This window comes from Medicago truncatula, chromosome 2 (genome assembly GCF_003473485.1).
Source record: "Medicago truncatula cultivar Jemalong A17 chromosome 2, MtrunA17r5.0-ANR, whole genome shotgun sequence".
In the NCBI taxonomy this organism is placed as follows: Eukaryota; Viridiplantae; Streptophyta; class Magnoliopsida; order Fabales; family Fabaceae; genus Medicago; species Medicago truncatula.
The window spans coordinates 48,885,439-48,905,701 of NC_053043.1; the positions used below are offsets into that span (position 1 = coordinate 48,885,439).

The window sequence follows — 20,263 nt, forward strand, 5'->3', positions numbered from 1 at the left end:
CTCTTTTGTTCATTTGCTTCATTGATTTTTACACGGGTAAACACATCTAGTCATTTCACATATCTCTTTCGAGAGGGTAAGCTAAACCCGGTAATTTTCAATTCAGGAGACTGAGAACAGGGCCCAAGTATCAGCTCTGCAAAGTAGAGCTAGGAAACGTAAGGGTAGAGGTCACAGACGACCATGCACATGATACGCAAGCATGTGGCAAAAGGTCCCTTGTTATCCTTTGATTAAATTGATTTGCTAACGTATGTCTTTTATGTGTAAGTGTGTGTTTGGTTAGGCGGTGACAATAATTGATTTCGGTTGAATTGATTTTACATAATTCATTTTGATTAAAAGTGAGTTGAATGAAAATTGATCTATGTTTGGATATCTTTAAGATAAAAGTGATTCTTATGAGAGATGTTGTTTGGATATTGTGTCAAAATTGCTTTTAGTTATGAAAATGACCAAAATGGGTTTTTCTTGTATGTGCATTTAAAATAGATTTCATTTATCTTTTTTTCCTACAAATTTCAGTACCATTTTTATGTTTTTATTTAGAGCATTTTCACATTTTTTGCTTTTGCATCGGTTTTCGACCCACCAAAGGTGGACGATTAATCCGGCTCGTGCGAAGAGGCATGCGCACTGGCCAAGCGTTGTTCCCCCTGAGAATTGAACCCGGTATTTCTCGGATACGTCCTTGGAAGGAGCTCTTTGCCACTGGAGCCCAAGCAACTTGGTTATTTTCACATTTTTTTTTAGAAGAAAGAGCATTACCAATTTTTAGTTAGTTATTTAATTTTGTGTTTAAGTTTAATACAATTGTTCAAAGATTATTTTAAAAACTTTCTACGGGAAAAGATAATTAAAAAACAATTAGTTAATTATTTTTTGTTGAAAGAATTAGTTATTTTTTTTATTATTTTGTTAAATGTTAAAAATCATTGGGCTCCACAGGGTGATATAGGGTTATTAAAAAAAGCTTTTTGATAAACAAACAGTAGTCGACAAAAACCACCGCTTCTTGTGTCTTCTTCAACCTTCTGCTTGAAATTTCTGAAAGAAAAAAAAAAATCGCAACAAAAATGGTACACATACAACAATAGCAGTGAGATGAAGTAAATGATTTCTCATGTAGCTGAAGGGATTTGTCAAATATAAACAGATATGTGAAAAAAAGTGATGAGATTCAAGGGTAAAAGAGACAAATGGGACTATGTACTTTCACGGTAGGGAAACTAGATTCCAAAAAGCTAGGGAGAGCAGCTTCTATACAACTCGATTCTGAAAACGCAAACTTACAACCGCGGTATAGTATTGGTGGATAACCAAACACCTTGAAATTGTGTTTGACGATACAACGTGCGGTGAATCCGTTTTCAGTGAGTAACCAAACACTGACTAAGTATTAGTGTATCTACGATTTTTTGCTTCAAATTAAAGATTGTTTATCTTTGCTTTCAAGAGCATGGACCAGGTTCTTTTCTCTTGTTTAGGTTTAATAAGAAATAAGACACCTATGGTACGTGCAGATTCTGTATGCTAGCCACTTACCAATTTGTGTGTGATAATTTTATGAGGTGGTTGCATTTGCCATTTATTTGTTTATAACCTGGACCAACCAGACATAATGTGCACGTTCAAATTAAAAGGCCAATCCACCTCCTATGAAGAATATTTAATACTATTCTCCAAAACATTGGACATAGCTTCTAATCATGCAGGGTATTTAATTATAAAACAAAGATTTATACCAGAAAGAGAATGGTATTGCTCCTATATTCATATCAGATAAAGTCTAACCAATAATATTGATTGTGATCCTCCTACCATAATAGTGATTGCTTGCTACGTGCGCCATACAACTCTTTGGAAATGTCTTTGGTGGTTGTATTTACCCTTGTTGACTTGATCCTTCATGACACCATTATACCACTTGTCTTCATGAATGAGACATCAAGAACCGACTAATTTGGGAGACTTTAAATTTGAGACCATGAGAGAAGATCACTTTGAAGTTCTACGCTTACATCATCGAGCCAACCTCTAAGTTTCATCATTTACCTTTTTAATTGAAATATTTCTACAAAGACATCCAATAAAACGATGGTATCAATAATGATTCCACTGAAAATTAATTTACTTAAGCAGTGATTTTATATATATTTTTTAGAATCCACCGGTAAAAACTTTTCCTAGGGGCATAAAGTGACATTTTGTTTACAACATATGGGTCCTTCTGAAGAAAAAGTGTTTACCTTGAGTGCTGGCTAGTAGTTGTGTAGACTTGTCAAAAAAAATTCTCTTTTGAGGGGAAGTAGACTTGTCAAATTAATAATTTGATTTCATTATTATATTTTAGCTTAATACATGCTTTGGTTCCTTAACTTATTTTTGAATTTCATTTTGATCCCTTAACTTTAAACCGTCTCAATTTGGTCCCATAACTTTACCTCCGTTTACCTAAGTGATCCCTTCTGTTAGAAATTCAAAAATAAATGTTGTAATTTTGAACTTATTTCTGGTTTTCTTTTTTACTGTGATAATTAATTAGCTTTGAAATTTTAATATATTTATGATAAGAATAAATTTTAATATACTGGTCATAAATTTTAATATACTGGTCATAAACCGTCTCAATTTGGTCCCATAAATTTGCATCCGTTTACAAGTTAAGGGACCAAAATGTGTTAAGCCTTTTATTTTAGTACAGTCTAGATTTTGAAAACTTATGTTATAAAACTAAAGCAAGCCATCATTCCGGAATCAGAGGAAGTGAAACTATTCAAATTTTAAGTCAAATAACTCATAAACTTTATTTCATAATTCTTTAAAATTCTCCTAAAAATAGAAGATATCTTTTTAAAATTGTTATTAGCATTTTTTATCTCTAACTTTCACACTATTAAATAGTTGATTTTAGAGATGTGAAATTGATTTTGACTTAAGTAAAATGAATTTTTCTTAAGAATGTATTTTAATTTCAAACTGAAATTTGGAACTTTTGTCTCTTAATATACTTTTCAGCCTCAAATTTTTTATTCAATTCACTTTTACATAAATAAATGTATTCAAACATAAATAGTTTTACATTCAACTTATTTTTAATATACCTATTTTTTTTTTTTACTTTCAACAATAATCAATTTATTGATTTTTTTTTATCAAAACAACATTGAACACACACATTTGTCTAAGAAAAAAAAATACACTCTTCTATCAAATTTTCTTTATTCTCCCATTTTTTTTCTTCTCTATTTCTAAGGTCTATTATAAACAAAGTTAATGTTTACTATTAATTTATGTTATATGGAAAAGATTGATTTAACATATGTTTGGATTTACGTTTAGATTCTCATCCAAACCTACTCCACCATAAACGTTTAATCTCCATCAAAAAATATTTATAGCTAACTAGCTTTGAAGTTCAATTTTACTAGATAAACCATGTTTTTGACTTCATAAAGTAGTAACTTGTATTGTTGGAAAAATTCATGATAACAGAAATATCAATATCAATCAATGATCATTCAACACATAGCTAAATACTTAGTGATTAATTATATCTCAACATAACATATTAACATCCATAATTGACATGCTACAAATTTAATCACCGTTCCTTGTTCATCATTTTCCTATATTTTCTCTTTCTCATCAATCTTTCTATATTTTCTCTAGATTACAATTAATTAATTAATCTATAATCTATTTTTCAGTAGATTAATTTAAGCACTTTTCATTCAACGTACACCGTTAGAACCGGTCTATCTATCGTCTCATCTCATCTATCCAATTTCAATTTTCTTTCTTCATTTTCAGCGCTTTATTCCTTTTTCCCCCTTTCTTCGTTTCTAGGGTTTTTCTTTTCAAATTTCAATTCAATTCAATTTCACACAATTTTCAATTTCAATCGCAACGACGTCGTTTCAAGATGATGCCCCCGGGCCTCGTTTCCAATCTTCAAGAAGCACTTCTCAACAGAAAAATCACACCTTCACAACAAGATGAATCAAACGACACCGTTTCTTCAACCAACGATGATAACCCTAATCCCAAACCTATCGAATTCGATGAATCCAAACCTATTATCCTTCTCACAAACAGCGATGGAGTTGAATCATCAGGTCTCACACACCTAGTTGAAGCTCTCGTTCTTCAAAACCTTTACAATGTCCATGTTTGCGTTCCTCAATCGTGCGTTCTTTTATTAATCTGTTAAGAAATGAAATAAATTTTTGATTTTTTTTGTTTTGTTGTTATTGAATAATGTTGAATGTGTTTGTAATTTTTGTTAGTTGCTGAAATGGTGTTGCTTTAGGGATAAATCTGTTTCTGGTCATTCTGTTACGATTCGAGAAACCGTGGAAGCTTGTTCTGCTCAAGTTAATGGGGCCACTGCTTTTGAGATTTCAGGTATTAACTTCATTCAATTCTGTTTCTAAATCTGCAATTTTTCTTTTTGGGGTGTGCTTATGATTTTTTTGATATTAATAATGTAATATTATATGAATTTGTTAATGTTTTCTAATTTAGTTATTTATAATAACTCAGGGACTCCTGTGGATTGTGTTTCATTGGCTTTATCCGGGGCGTTGTTTTCATGGTCAAAGCCTGTTTTGGTTAGCATTTATTATTGTTTTATAGCTTACACCTTTAAATTAATTGTGTGTTTGGCTCTGCGGTGACAAAGATTGATTTTGATTTGAATGAATTGATTTTGTAAAATTGATTCTGACTAAAAATAAGTTGAAGGTAAAATGGTTTATGTTTGATACATTTGTGGGAAAGCAAGTCAGAACAATAAATTTGAGTCTAAAAATCTATTCTATGCCTCTAGAATCAATTTTGAAGGCAGAATCAATTATACTCAAGAGAGCAACGGAACATGTCAAAATCAATTCTATACCTCTAGAATCAATTTTGGCTACCCTAGAAGTTAAACCACACATACACTAACAGTGCTTTGATATAGTAATAATGATGTGATTTGAATTTCAGGTTATTAGTGGGATTAATCGGGGATCAAGCTGCGGTCATCACATGTAAGTTACTAACTTATGGTTAGGGAGAAGTTATATAAATCTGAGTTCTGAAATTAGACTTCAACACATTTTCCATTTTCTGTCTTGTAATACTCTATGTATTGATTTGTTTCAAGATTTGTATCTATTGTCCAGAATTTGCAGCCTTGTTATAGAGATTTGTGTTTATGCCATGCCTTAAAATGCTCCAGGTTCTACTCGGGGGTTGTTGCTGGAGCTAGGGAGGCATTATTATGCGGTGTACCATCATTATCAATATCATTAAACTGGTAAGTTGGTGATTCTATGCATCTGGTTTTAACTATGCTTTCATGCTCTAGAGATTATGAATTGGTATCGTATATCATGTTATAGGAAGAAGGATGAAAGTCAAGAAACTGATTTCAAGGATGCAGTTGAAGTCTGTTTACCGTTGATAAATGCAGCTATCAGGGATGCTGAAAAGGAAACATTTCCCAAAAATTGCTTTCTGAATATTGAAATTCCGAGATCACCTTTGAGCAACAAGGTGTGTAAATTTTGTTATATAATAATTTTTTTTCCCCACATGTTTTACTGCATTGTGCAAAATCTGGTATATTTCTTTCATATATTGTACAAAATCTGCTATTCTAGGGCGTTTGGCTAATTGATTCTTATGATCAAATTATTTCATAGTTTTTTTCTTCCCTCATGCTGTTTATACTGATGCAGTGGTATCCTTTTATTGACAGGGCTTTAAATTGACCAAGCAAAGTATGTGGAGATCCACTCCAAATTGGTTAGCTGTTTCAAATAGCCGCTATCCAACTGGTCATTTCTTGGCCAATCCGCAAGGTGGCCTAGGTCTTCAGTTTGCACAGCTTGGCCGAGATGCCTCTGCAGCTGTAAGTATCCTACACTACATACAAACATGTGTTATGTTGATATTTTCTGTCTATTCTCAGGAATGATTTTAATGTGTTTAATTTATTGATGCTGATACTTGAATCCATGTTTTTTCAGGGTGCAGCTCGCCGGTTGGCTACGCAGAAAAAGAATTTGGAGATTATTGAATCAACTGGAGCTGCAGGAAAACCTGATACCAATAAAGTGAAGAAATACTTCAGACTAGAGGTAAATAGTAGGAGGATGATGAGGAGGGGGATCTTGATTAGACTAGAATTTGCTTTGTACAGATCTTGTTAATGTTGAAGTTAGTCTGTTTTCAATGCTGAGTACAGAAGATAACAATTTGTGGAGAATGACTATCATAAAAGTTATCTTCATACTTGAGAAGCTTTATATTAAGTTTTAACCATGAGTTATACTGTTCTTTGCATTTCAGATTATTAATCTGTTCCCTTCATACAACATTATGTGTTATACTTGTATTTCAAATAAGTAACATCAAATTATTTGTACAAGTGAACTTAGCTATAATCTACTTGTACCTTCAGTTTTTGGACAAGCAGCAGGAAGAAATAGACGACGATGATCTGGATTACAGAGCACTTGAAAGTGGATATGTAAGTTTGAGCAATAAATTATTTTTTTCAATTGATATTAGTTATCTTTAACTTGTATGTTTTTGATTGTAATATCTTTATGGGTTGTTATACATGCACCAATTTTGCCCCCTTCGCATTCTTACGGATTCATGCATGTGCTTTGGAGAAACAGGTTGCAGTGACTCCTGTATCTCTTTCTCCTCATACTGCGAGTGATATTCAAATGGCAACTTCTGATTGGGTTTCTGCTGTGATTCCTGGTGGACAGTAAATTAAAAATTCAGTGTGATTGTGTTATGTGTACATCAGAGATTTATGATAATTCTTTATTTTCATTTTTCTTCCTTAAAGCAAAGATGGAGCAGAAGTGGTAGTCACTCACACCAATTCAATAGTTGATTTCAATTTGTACTCTTTTATTTTTACATTTTTTTTGTTTCCTTCTTCATTGTTTCAGTTCCTTTGGTCACTTAGTTATTTCTTGATTTGAAGCAAAAGCTTCTTGTAATTTCTTGGGCATGTTTTAGAAAAATGCCATTTGGTCTGTTTGTAATATCTATTTGCTAGCAAAAAACTGGAACAACGTGTAACATTTTGTTCATTTCTTCCAGATAGTTAAACTTTGGATTGATTATTTATTGAAATGTGTTCTAATGGAAGTAAAGATTTTCGTTGTTGAAAGAATTAATTAAAATTTAAAATTGCATGCGTTACTATAGATACTCTGTAATTTGCAGATACATTAAAAAGAAACAAGCTTCATTTGTTATTAAAATTTAAAAGTAACCTGTATTTGTGATGTTAAGTTTGTTTAAGGTTGTTAAACAAAATCAATCTGCTAAATTGAAATGACCGACACGTAGTAGAAGTAGAACTACCTACTGTGTTTATGGCAAAACTGGACTACCACCAAAGGACAAGTGTAGCAAACATGGATGAGATGGGACGAAAATCATTGTCGGTAGGTTGAATGAACGGAAGCATTGAATGTTCATTGTTTGGGTTCCATTAGTACGGCGAAAACACATTTAACTCTTAAGAAGTTTGTATTGTGAGAAATTAAAGTAAGTATTTGTAAAATAATTTAGAATAAGTATTTTTTGTAATCGTAATTTGTATATAGTCTTAACCATTGATTTTTATTTATTTATCTTATACTTGAGGAACTTTAACCAAACAAAATACATAACTGAAACCAAAACAATCGGCTAACTATACATTAATTCTAATCTTAATATGGATTCTAGAAGAGATCAAAACAATCAGAGATGAGAGAAAAAAATCATATAAAAATCGGAAATTGTATAAATATAATGTTGATATTAGATTTAGAAAAAAAATTCCTCCAATGTTAAATGTGGTTCAAAAAGAGATGAAAAGAGTGCACAATTAAAGCATCTTTGATTGTAGGAATCAATTTGAGGTATCAACTCTTAATTTAAAACTTAACCTGTTTTCACTCAAATACACGAACAATTAGAGTTCACAACTTATGTTTTAGTGGATGATGATGCAAAAAATTAGTATTTTGTTCTAAAGAATCATTCTTGTAAATGAATGGCTCTACATGGTGGACGTCACGGTGAATCCGTTGGCATAATTTTTTTTTTTCCTTCCAATAAATGAATTCAAAAGAATCTTAAATTAGATCTTTAAGGGATTCTTAGTTGATAGATTTAAGGGTACGATTATTAAGTTTGTGATGCAAGAAACCTATGAATGCAAATTGGTAAAGTAAAATGCATAAGAAAAATATATACATAAGGTGTGCGAAAAGTAATAAATAAAGAAAGAAAAAAAAAACACTTCTTAAATACACTTTGATATGATCGTTTTTAGAAGTTGTAGAGTTTGAAATTTTGAGTGACTTTGGACATTTGTCTTTGTACTTCTTCACGTTGTTTTCACATTGGTTTTTCGAAATAATAATACTTGAACTCTCGTGCTGCTGTCAAGACATCTGAGACTCGAATACTGAACTTCGAAGTAATGATATATTGTATTGTGATCAATCAAATCAGAAACAGTCCTCATGAGTTTAACTCAGTTGGTAAGGACAATGCATAATATACAAGGTCCGGGATTCAAACCTCGGCCACCACCAAATCAAATCAGAAACAATCAATCGAAATTTGTATGTAACAGAATCCCTCAAATGCAGAGAAATAAAGTAAAGGCCGTTCTTATGCCCTAAGAGCATCTCCAACTTAATACTTCCATTGCAATTTTAAGTCCAATACACATACATGGCAAAAGTTATCTTTATTGTTTTCCTCCAAGTGAGCGCTTAAGATTTATTCAAAATTTATTCAATAGTGAATTCAAATAAAGATTCATAACAGATACAAAAATGACTACATGTATAGTCACTACAACTCTGATCCGGCCGCAAAATACCATCTCTTTACATTTCATCAATACACACTTTGACAGATGCCTTAAAAAGGTGGACAAGAATTCCATTTGAAATTGTCTTCCATCTTCTTTTGGATTACGTGTTTTAATGAAAAAGGGAATAGGGTGGACTTATTTTATCATGAATAATTTTGGGCCTACAAAACCTATCAAGTTGGGTCGGACTTTATGTCCAATGACATGAAATGAGAGGCTTGTGGGTCGGATTTTGTTGTTCTTTCTTTACATCAACCTTTTTTTGTCGAAATATTGTCACTTCACATGTCAATGTCATGCATGAGTCTAGCTCTAGCCTAGATTCTTCTCACTTTGTAACTTTGTTGTTGAATGCTTAATGGGACATAAATGTTGCTTACTTTATGTGCATGTTTGATTCATATCCAATCCAAATTCACATCAAAATCAGAATTGCGCTCCTATCAACAAATGCATCATGTATATTCCTTTTTCTTTTCTTCCCACATGAATAGCAAAAATTGGCACAAGAGTTTGGAGGTAAAAAATTCAATCTTAGCGGACTGCACGTCATGACCTATCCAAACTGGGTGAACTACACTTGCCACTTGCAGTACTAACTATATATTGTTAATTGGAATTCTTTTCAGCTTCAAAACTTTTTTTATGATATGATGATATACTTTAGTATAGATATTTATAGGTATATATGCCTGATAAACAAGAATGAGGTAAAACTTGATTTAGGTGTAGCTACCTGAAAAAATAATACTACAATTTAGATATAATATTTGTGTAAACTAAACAAATATTTGTCTATAGGGAAAAAAACCTAAAGATAAAGAGCATAATTGGATCCAAATACTTTCTCAATCTTTGGAAGAATGAAAGATGGACTCTAGAGTTAGTAGTGTTGGAATTTGTGTTGGGGTCTGCTGCAATAACTTGACCAAGAAGATGATGAAGATGAACATAATGAAGTTCCAAAGATTATTGTATATCTTGTTTGTTGGGAAGATGCTGCTGCACTTGAAACCTGAAAAGTTTAATGATTATGCATGTAAAACTCAAAGCATATGGGGTTACCACACTAACCTTTAGGTTCGATTCGCCCCCACCAATAACTGTATATTGGATGCAATAACGAATGACCGGCGAATCCCCTTCAGGATACTATGAGTTCCTTGACGTGTATTGCACAACCACACCAAATGTATCTCCTAACAGTATTTTACAAATTTATGGTTCCAACAATTCACTCATGCATTAGAGAATTGATGGATGATTTAGAGTAAGAGAATGGTGAAGAATTATGTAGTAATGTAACAAAATTCTGTCCAAAATTGTGTGTTGTTGTGTGTCCAACTAATGCCCAACTGTCAATCATTTATAGTGCATTATATGACTCTTCACATGAGAGAAAACACCCCTTTGACTTGAATCAATGTTATGGTTCATTAAGCCACCATTTGCCAAAGGTTATGATCATATACACTTGAATCAATGTTATGGTTCATTAAGCACCTATTTGCTAAAAGTTCCAATGTATATGAAAGATTCTCATGAAGAGTTACAACTTTTGGTCAAGAGTAACAACTTTTGGTTCTAAAGTGATTCCATTATTTTGGAAATCACCAACAAGTAGTGTACTAGCTAAACTAGTAGTTTAGTTTTATAGATAGATAACCCACTAAGGTTGATTTGATGATATTGACTTAGAACCTGGGAGTATACTCCTTCTTATGATCTCATGTTCGATTCTTCCTAGCACCAGTTTGAGATTCTTAAAAAAATATATTTATAGATATATGTACAAAGATAAACTCAAGGAGTTGGTTTAATGGTAAAAAGTTAAGTATTGAATATGCATTCCTAAAAAAAAATAAAAAAAATAAAATTGGATCTGCATGTTGTAGGATCAAGTCCCACTAATCTTCTTGGATCTTCTTCGAGGGTGGTACGTATAATTTTTTTTTTGTGAGTGCGCTTTGAATTTGAAAATATTTTTTTTACCTTAGATGGAGGCACCATCCATAACCCTAAATCTATATATATTAATTAATTAATAAGAAAAGAAATGTCCCTTGAATTTATCATTTTGTCCCTGTAAGGGGCAATTTGGTAATCTATTTATTGGTTGAGTTTTTTTTTTGGAACAATGGCCTATGAATTTTCATTTTTGCCCCTAACCAATTTTTTTTAATTATTTTTTAATTTTTATATTTTTAATAACTTTTAATTATTTTCCAATTTTTATATTTTTAACTTTTTCAATTTTTTATCCCAAATTCAGTTGTTTCTACATTGCCGTTGTGGGAGATTAAAGTATTGTTTGACCCGACATTTTTCAAACTTCTCTACATTTTTAAGGAGAAGTTAGGTCAAACACAATATCAATTAAGTACTTACTAAAAAAAGTACTTTTTTTTGAACAAATAGGTTAAATCTAGGGTTAATATTGCATCACCGGTTAACATTTAGAAATAAGAGATGACATTTTGCATAAATTAAATCTAGGGGGTTAATATAGTAAAGTCACAGGAAAAAATAAGGTTAAATCTAGGGCTAATATTGCGTCACGGGTTAACATTTAGAAATAAGAGATGCCATTTTGCATAAATTAAATTTATGGTTAATATAATTTGTTTAGTAAAATTAAAGAGAAAAATTAGGAGCGATTTGTTTATTTTGATTTCCCTAACAATTAACGTTAACATTTTGATCAAATTAAACAGGGTTAATTAAATAGGATTAATACAGTAAAATTAAGCAAAGAAGTTAGGTTAATTATAGGGCAAAATTTTGCGTCCGGGTTAACTTTAAGAAATAAAATAAAATAGGTTAAGTATAGCAAGACGGGTTAACATTTATAAGTAAGAGATTAAGTTAAGTATAGCGAGACGGGTTAACGGTTATTCCTTTAAAAAAAAAAAACATATAATTGGGAACATACTTTTATTTTACTTTAGATAAACATTAAATGCAAAAGTGTGGGGGGAAAAATTAGGTTAAAATTAGAGATGACATTTTGCATATCTAGGGTTAATATAGTAAAGTCACGCGAAAAATAGGTTAAATCTAGGATTAATATTGCATCAGGGGTTAACATTTAGAAATAAGAGATGACATTTTGCATTAATTAAATATAGGGTTAATATAGTAAAGTCACATAAAAAAATTAGGTTAAATCTAGGATTAATATTGCGTCACGGGTTAACATTTAAAAATAAGAGATAAGAGATGACATTTTGCATAAATTAAATCTAGGGTTAATATAGTAAAGTCACACAAAAAATTAGGTTAAATCTAGGGTTAATATTGCATCACGGATTAACGTTTATAAATAAGAGATGACATTTTGCATAAATTAAATCTAGAGTTAATATAATTTGTTTAGTAAAATTAAGGAGAAAAATTAGAAGCGATTTGTTTATTTTGATTTCCCTAACAATTAACGTTAACATTTTGATTAAATTAAATAGGGTTAATACAATAAAATTAAGCAAAGAAGTTAGGTTAAATCTTGGGTAAAATTTTGCGTTCGGGTTAACTTTATGGAATAAGATATTATAATAGTTGTTATGTTATTTGTTATGTAGTGTTTTAGGCTCTGTGTTGCAAAATTTTGGTTTACGCAACTTTGATTTTCACATTTATAAAGGACAACAATTTTCCGTAATTTATAAGATTTCTCCTTCGAAACTAAATTTTAAAAAAATACGTTATTCAACCCGTGTGAAGCACGGGTTTGTAACTAGTTTCTTTTATAAAAATAAAATAAATATTGTATAAAGAATAAGTAAATATTTTTATAGACAAACCTTGATTCTTTTTTGTTCCTTTAATTATTACCCTTTGGTCTGTACTGTAAAGGGGGTAATGAAACATGATAACACACAATCAAATCAAAGAAAGGAAGGAAGATGGGGTATCAACAAAAGAAGGAAATAAATAATCACCCTGTCATATTGATGTAGCAAAAGAGGTCAGGGTGAATAGAGATTAACTTTCATTTATTTTGTTTTATTTTATTTTCCTTCCTAACTTTCTTGCTTAATTAATTCCAGTAATGAAAAAAAGCATCTAGAGAAAAATGTAATCATTCTCATGAAGATGGTTGGGTTGGCCCATAAGAAAAGAAAACTTTCTAAGATTCTGAGCCATGCATGGAAAATTGGAAAACTAATAGAATGCAAAATAATTCATACCCCTTCCTATCACAATAGACCAAAAATTAGAATGCATTTTTGCATAGTTATGGGCCCTTCTAATTATTGTAGTAACGCGGTGCCGGCTGTAAAAAAAAGATAGATACTACATCTTTAATTTTGTGATCTAATCTTTCTCTTAATGATAGAAACTTACACTGATTCAAAGATAATCATCAACACTAAGATTTAGTGGGTGGTGGGTATGCATGAAATCTGCATATGATTGAAAGGTGTTTATGTTTCCCTAACTATTTCAGAAGATTCCATAGTTATCACATTACAATCATAATTTTGTGGAATGCTCTTTCTATGTAACTAATAATGTTGTAATGTTTTTTTTTACTCTTCTTTTAGTCATTTTCTGCTTTATGATATTGACAGCAATTAGGGGAGTTTGGAATCAGAATCTATGCTTTGAAGTTTGAATAATGAATATTATAATCACCATTAGACTTTATTGGATTTTTATGAGATCACATGAATACCGTGCTCTTAATTATCTGCATGTGCTTAATTAACAAGATAACATTTCTTTAGGAAATTAATTAGGTAACCTTAAACCATAAGTAAAGGAGCTAACGTAGATCGATAAGATTTGATAACATCTTGAGTTTTTATCCCTTGTCGATGTGAAAATCTCGTTAATGGGTATGTAGCACATTTGTTATCATTCTCTAAGTCTTGTTTCGAGAATTTTCGTGACCTAACTCGGCTAAACTTTAAATTTAAAAAGAAGAGGAAAAAAATATCGAGCAGCAAAGCACATAACAAAATGCCGAAAAATTAGTACATCTGGGAAGAGGCAACGGTAGCAAGCAACAAAGCTGATAAGTTATGAATTTTGTTAACCAGTGCCATAAGGACATTGTTTAAGGATTATATTAAAAGAAATTTTATCTTGGAAATACAAATTGTTTCTTTAGTCAATGCAATAATTACACAACTTTTTAATATAAATTTACTACTTTAACCAATGTCATAAGGATACTCGTTAACATTTCCCATAAATTATAATATTGTTAATCAAGTTGTATTACTCGTAGTTGTAATACACAACAATTTGTACACAACTTTACTATATATATATATATATATATATATATAGTACTCCCTCCGTTCAAAATTATCGCTTTGGGAAAAATATTTGTCCTAAATTATAAGTCGTTTTACAATATTAATAAAACATTAATGTTTTCAATAATTTAATTTATCTTTCTCATATCATTTTTAAGAACAATTTTATAAAACAACTAATACGTATAAAATTACATAAATATTTTATAATTTGAGACGGAGGAAGTATCAAAATAGAACAAAGGCGACAAAAACCAAAAAAGCTCAAATGAAGACCAACAAAAACAAAAGGACCTATCTATCCAAATAGGTAGGGGGGAGGGGGTTCACTGCCCACTCTAGAAGGTGCAAGACGATCTAGATTGATTACTTAATTCTAAATGGGGGGATAACTTGACTCCTCAACTTCCAGACTAATCACAACACAAAATATCAAACAAAAGTCTAACTCGGTGGCCACATGGTTTTTGGATTCCAACTGCTATGTTTCTTTATGTATTTGATTAAGATGTTGTTTCATGAATTCTAAAATTTTGAGGGTATACATTCTCCCAAACACATTAAATAGAAGAGCATTGCTATTTCTAGCCAAGTCCAAATTCATGAATACATGTTTTCATTGTTGTGATATCATCGGGATGACGTTTTTCGCTATATGCAGGATTTCCTAAATAAAAATACTCGCAAGGGTTTAAATTTTGATCAAATTTGAAATTCTGAACGGAATTTATCAACAAATCTTAGATTTCGAGGTATCCAATATGTTTAAGGTAGGGATGTTCAAAACCGAACCAACTCAATAAAAAAACCGTAAACCAAATCAGTACAAACCGAAACCGCAAAAAACCGCACTTGGTTCGGATGACTTTTGCATTGAACCACGCGGTTCGGTTTGGTTTGCGGTTTGCATCTCAGAAACCGAACCAAACCAAACCAAACCGTAAGAATAACTTTTATTGGTTCTTAAATGTTATTTTGGATAGATAACTTTTATTGGTATTGTAATGTTATTTTGGAACTTCAAGTTCTTTTTTTTTTCGTATATTTAAAATTGCTTGGTACTAAAATGTTATGCTATAAAGATATCTAAAATTGTTTGATACTAAAATGTTAATTTTGGATGATGGAGTTAACCATATAACTTTGGTGGTATGTTATGCCACTTTATGACACATGTAATACATGACTATATTAACGCATAACAATATATTGTTGGTGTTGAAAATAAAAGTTTAGAATCTATGCAATTCATGTATTATTGTATAGTCATATTTTATTATGTAAACAACAAAATAAAATGTCATATGTTTATTTTGTAATAATTTGGCAATATTAGAGTTAATGTAATATTTTTTTATCTCGCGATAAACCGCATCAATCGAACCAATCCAAACCGCATTGGTTTGGTTTGGTTTGAATGAGTTTTTAAAAATCAAGCGAACCAAACCAAACCGCATCCTTTTTTATCTCACGATTTGGATGACTTTTATGCTCAAAATCGAACCAAACCGCACCGCGAACACCCCTAGTTTAAGGGTCCAAATTCATGCATATATCAGTTTAAACATCCAAAATTCTAAGGGTCTAAAATTTGAACAAAGGCTCCAAAATATTTGAGAGCGGCCTGATTCTAAACATATTTTTATTTTGAGTTTAATTGAAATGCTTTGTTAGTGTAAAATAAAATTATACATTAACAAAATATATTAATTAAGTTTTTTTTTTGAGGGAGTTAATTAAGTTCTTTATTTTTTATTTTTTTTAAATGGCTAAGTTTTTTTTCATTCATTAAATGGCTAAGTTTTTTTTTATTCATTGAATGGCTAAGTTATTTTTAGTTTTAATCATTCAAATAGAATGAATTGATGTCGGTGTTAACTTCCTTCGCTTATTATATTCACAGTACCATAACATAACTTTCAATTAATTAATCTTCTAATTTTCTTGTCTCCCTTTTCTTTCCTTTTTCCATCAAAAGATCAATGATGTTTTTCTCTTAAACTTTAACCAATTTATAAGCAAAAGCAAAGATCAAGTTTTCCCCGGGTAAAGCAAATGTCAAGATTTGACAGATGGACCCTTATAAAATTTGGTACAATGCAAAAGTAATTATGTAAAAGTGTGATATGTCTCGTCTTGGGACAAATGGTACCATGAACTACCTTGATAAATGGTTCATATATAGTAGACTCACATTTCAAAATTGCTCAAAATATGAATCAAGATTCACGTCCTACTTGAAAGTAGAGCAGAGATTCACGGTGATCTTTGTTCTTTTGAGCAAGATTTAACAACAATGAATGAAAATAATACGAGTTAAGTTTTGAGCACACATTTACTTTCTCTTATTTTTATCAAATATTATTGATTAGGTCATCGTTTCATCTGTTAAATTAAGAATGACCGTGAACTTTTACTTCTCACTAGTATTGTTGTCATGTTCTTTTTTGAAAGACCAAATTTATTAATAAGTTAATCTCTCTTCAAGATGAACATAAACCAAGTAAAACAGAAAGAAAATAACAAAAAGCGTTGTATATAGGCAAAACATTAAATAAAAAAACCCTTACACCTCATCCATAAAAACACCACTAAATACACCATCCAATCCATAACATGTATTTGGAATAACCGTCATTTTTGACTAGGTCAAAAGTTTTATCAAATATTATTGACTAGGTCATTGTTTCAATCCATAAAAGAAGATAGTGAACTTTTAGTTTTTCATGTGTGTAAAACCATCTATTGAAGTGGTTTACAGTGAAATTTTCATATCTTTAATCCTTTTTTTTTATAGGAAAATAAAAATTTTGTGCTAGAAGGAACATGCTGCCTAAGTATATATTCCTATACATAAACTGCAATATTTATTTAATCATTTTAACCAAGTTCATTATCTTATGCAAAGAAATATAAATTTATGAAAATGTACTACTACTACTTGAATAAAAAAATAGTTGATATATAAATTGGCAAGCATATATATATATATATATGTATGTATATATTCTTGTTTAATTTTTGTCCATCCACATGAAGATATGCTATGTACCTCCAAAGCATCAATCCCTAGCCAGCAGCCTCCTAGCTACTAGCTAGCTAGTTCACCAGAGCAGAATTTGGCGTGAAGTGGAAACAAGTTGACCATGGTGTGTGTACGGATTTTTGTCTTTGTTTCGACATCATCATCCATAAATGTCAAAGAGACAGAGAGTGGAAGCAACAGAACAATGTGTCAACGTAAAGTACTGCAAAACTAAGCATATACTATAGTATACCACCATCACTATATGATTCAATTCATTCTTATACAATAAATATACAGTACTAGTACTTGACATGAAAAAAAAATACTAGTAATAAATAAATGATACACAAAAATACATAGTTTTAGTTGACAAACATGTGAAAAAAAGTAGCCATATTTATGGAACTTGAACAAGCATCTCTTAATGTTACAACCTCAACTAGCAAGGCTCAGGTTTGCAAATATACCCTCTTAATATTCCAAACTTCAAGAGATATGATAATTAAATGCATATGCTTTTTTTCCTCACACTTAAAATGCATGAAAATAAAAATATCCCATTAATTGATTAAATAATAGCCAATTCATATCCATGGTGAAGATCAAGATTTCCAATTAAGGAAGGATAGGTTTTGTGAGAGTGACTGGTTGATAGAATGACAGTGGTGATGAAGAAGATGTTTTTGTTGAAGATGGCAATGATGACATGATGAGAGCTTCAATGTTATACTCCACTTGATGATCATTATTTGGTGCAGCCATAGTTTGATGATGATCTTGTTTTGGACAAATTATAGCACCCTGATAATGATCTGTATTATAACACTGATCAGCAATTTGGTTTACAACTTCATGATGATGATGATCATGTTCTTGTGAAGAAGCAGAAGAAGAAAATGGGATGCTACAAACATAATTATCCTTAATGGTTTCACTGTCAAAAACTTTTTGCACAATAGGTTCAAGTTGATTCACTAAATGACTATTACTGTCATAGTGCTGCTGCTGCTGCTGCCATGTATATGTATTTGTATTTGGAATATTGATAAAATTCTGATCAACAATATTATAGTTTTGGGTGGCAGCATCACTTTTGGTGGTGATTTGATGATTTTCTTGAATATTTGGATTGAGATGATGAATTAATGACCATGTATCTAATTCATATGAAGATGGAATATTTGATGATGGTAGTGTTTCAGGCAATATTGGATTATTCTGAACATGTAGGAAATTGGGATTATAACTGTTGATATCAATATTTTTGATATCATTTTGATGATCAATACCTTGTAGGATTGGAGTTGGGATATTGATGGGAAGGTAAAGGTGGTTGTCAAAGTGATATTGATGATTGGAGTTAAGGATAGGATTGTCATTAAATAAAGGGAAGAAACTTTCAACAGAACCATTTCTAGGACAGTGAATATCAGAAAATGTGGCTAAAGAAGTGGGAACAAAATCATGTGAAAGTAGTTTCTTCTTTATGCTTGAATTCCAAAAGTTCTTCACCTCATTATCTGTTCTTCCTGGTAAATGCTTTGCTATCTGAGCCCACCTGTCCAATTCCAAACCATAATTTCTTGTTAAGATTGATATCAAAGAAAGAGCAATAATATTGTTTAAAAATGAAAATAAAGATGAATTAGAGTTATATAGTATATACCTGTTTCCTAGAATGGTATGAAGTTCAATAATAAGAGCAGCTTCTTGTGGAGAAAAACTTCCACGTTTCAAATCAGGTCTTAAATAATTTATCCATCTCAACCTGCAACTTTTTCCACATCTCTGCAGTCCTGCAAGTTTAGGGACAGAACTCCAACAACCATGTCCATAATTAGTGATGTAGTTGATGAGTTTTTCATCTTCTTCTGGTGACCATAGTCCTCTTTTCACCTTCTGTTTATTGCAGCAAGAGTGATGCCCCATTATTGTGTACTTCTCACTTTCTTTGAATAATATCAAGGATGATGATGATGATGATGATTATATTGAAAAAGAATACTAATAGAAAAGATGAAAGGTGTAGGTTGTATTATAGGTTTAGCCCTAGGTCACAAATGGTTATATAAAAATGAGAATAGAATGGTTCTGAGCAGAAAACTGAACAGAAAAAAAAAAGGTTGATAATGGAATTTTGGTGAAGTGAGAAGTGGTGAATTTAATGTGGGATGATGTACACCATTGTGGACCAGTTAGGGTTTGTAGCAAAGGGCTAAAAGCTGCAGTGTCACCCTGCAACATTTGTAGGCCCTATAATGGATCTTTTTTCTTTTTAATTTCTTTCCCTCACTCTCAGATTGATCAGATGGGCTACCTTGTACACGTGTCATGCATGCAGACATGTGGGTCCTATGTCCTAACAGATACACATTGGCCATTGGCAGATTGAAGAAAGTTTTTCAAAGAGAGACCATGGTGAAACTGATTTGATCACAATTTTTGTGTGTGGATGATGGCTTTAGCAATTTACTTGAAGTGTAGAGCAAAAATCATCAATTTTGTTCAATGAATTTTTGTGTGTGGGTTGATTTTCATTTTAGGTTTTGAAATTGTAAAGGTCAATCAATTTGATTTGTTTAAGCTCTTTCTTTGATTTGAACGAGTTGATATGATAAATATTTATGTGACATGCTATACGTGTTGACACGTCTATGACACATTTCAAATACAAACCGAAGGTTATAATTTTGAAAGTATAAAATCCCTAACATATAAATCTAAAATCCTTAATTTTAACAATGTTCTAGTCTATATGTAAATTTCAGAAACCAAAATAATCGATCATTAAAAAAATTTGGACTAAATTGATGATTTCTGTTGAACTGTATTTAATTTCAAGACTGAGCTAGTGTATATCTTTTCTTAATTAATGACATGTGTGAGAAAAGTTGTAGGCATGAATGTTCTTGTTCTTGTATCCATTTTTTTTTTTTTTTAAGGAATTGTTCTTGTATCCATAAAAGTTAGATAGAGATGCACACTATATAACTTCAATAACAGAACTATGTTAGATTAAGAGTATAGATAGAAAAACTTAGTATAAGTTATAACAATTACATTTTTTTTTGTTGG

General features: G+C 31.1%; 2 protein-coding genes across 2 annotated transcripts; one reads left to right on the forward strand and one right to left on the reverse strand.

Moving 5' to 3' along the window:
* The first annotated feature begins 3,606 nt into the window (after positions 1-3,606).
* LOC11425771 (5'-nucleotidase SurE) lies at positions 3,607-7,149 on the forward strand. The gene is made up of 10 exons (XM_003597523.4): positions 3,607-4,188; positions 4,313-4,407; positions 4,546-4,613; positions 4,993-5,036; positions 5,228-5,305; positions 5,391-5,544; positions 5,750-5,902; positions 6,021-6,131; positions 6,455-6,523; positions 6,678-7,149. The coding sequence occupies exons 1-10, from the start codon at positions 3,926-3,928 to the stop codon at positions 6,774-6,776; spliced, it is 1,134 nt and encodes a 377-aa protein (XP_003597571.1). The 5' UTR covers positions 3,607-3,925; the 3' UTR covers positions 6,777-7,149.
* A 10,417-nt stretch (positions 7,150-17,566) lies between these two features.
* On the reverse strand, positions 17,567-19,387 carry LOC11432359 (transcription factor MYB26). The gene is made up of 2 exons (XM_003597525.4): positions 18,855-19,387; positions 17,567-18,746 (listed from the first exon to the last, which is right to left on the reverse strand). Exons 1-2 carry the CDS (start codon positions 19,115-19,117, stop codon positions 17,804-17,806), a joined length of 1,206 nt encoding a protein of 401 aa, XP_003597573.1. The 5' UTR covers positions 19,118-19,387; the 3' UTR covers positions 17,567-17,803.
* Between the last annotated feature and the right edge of the window lie 876 nt (positions 19,388-20,263).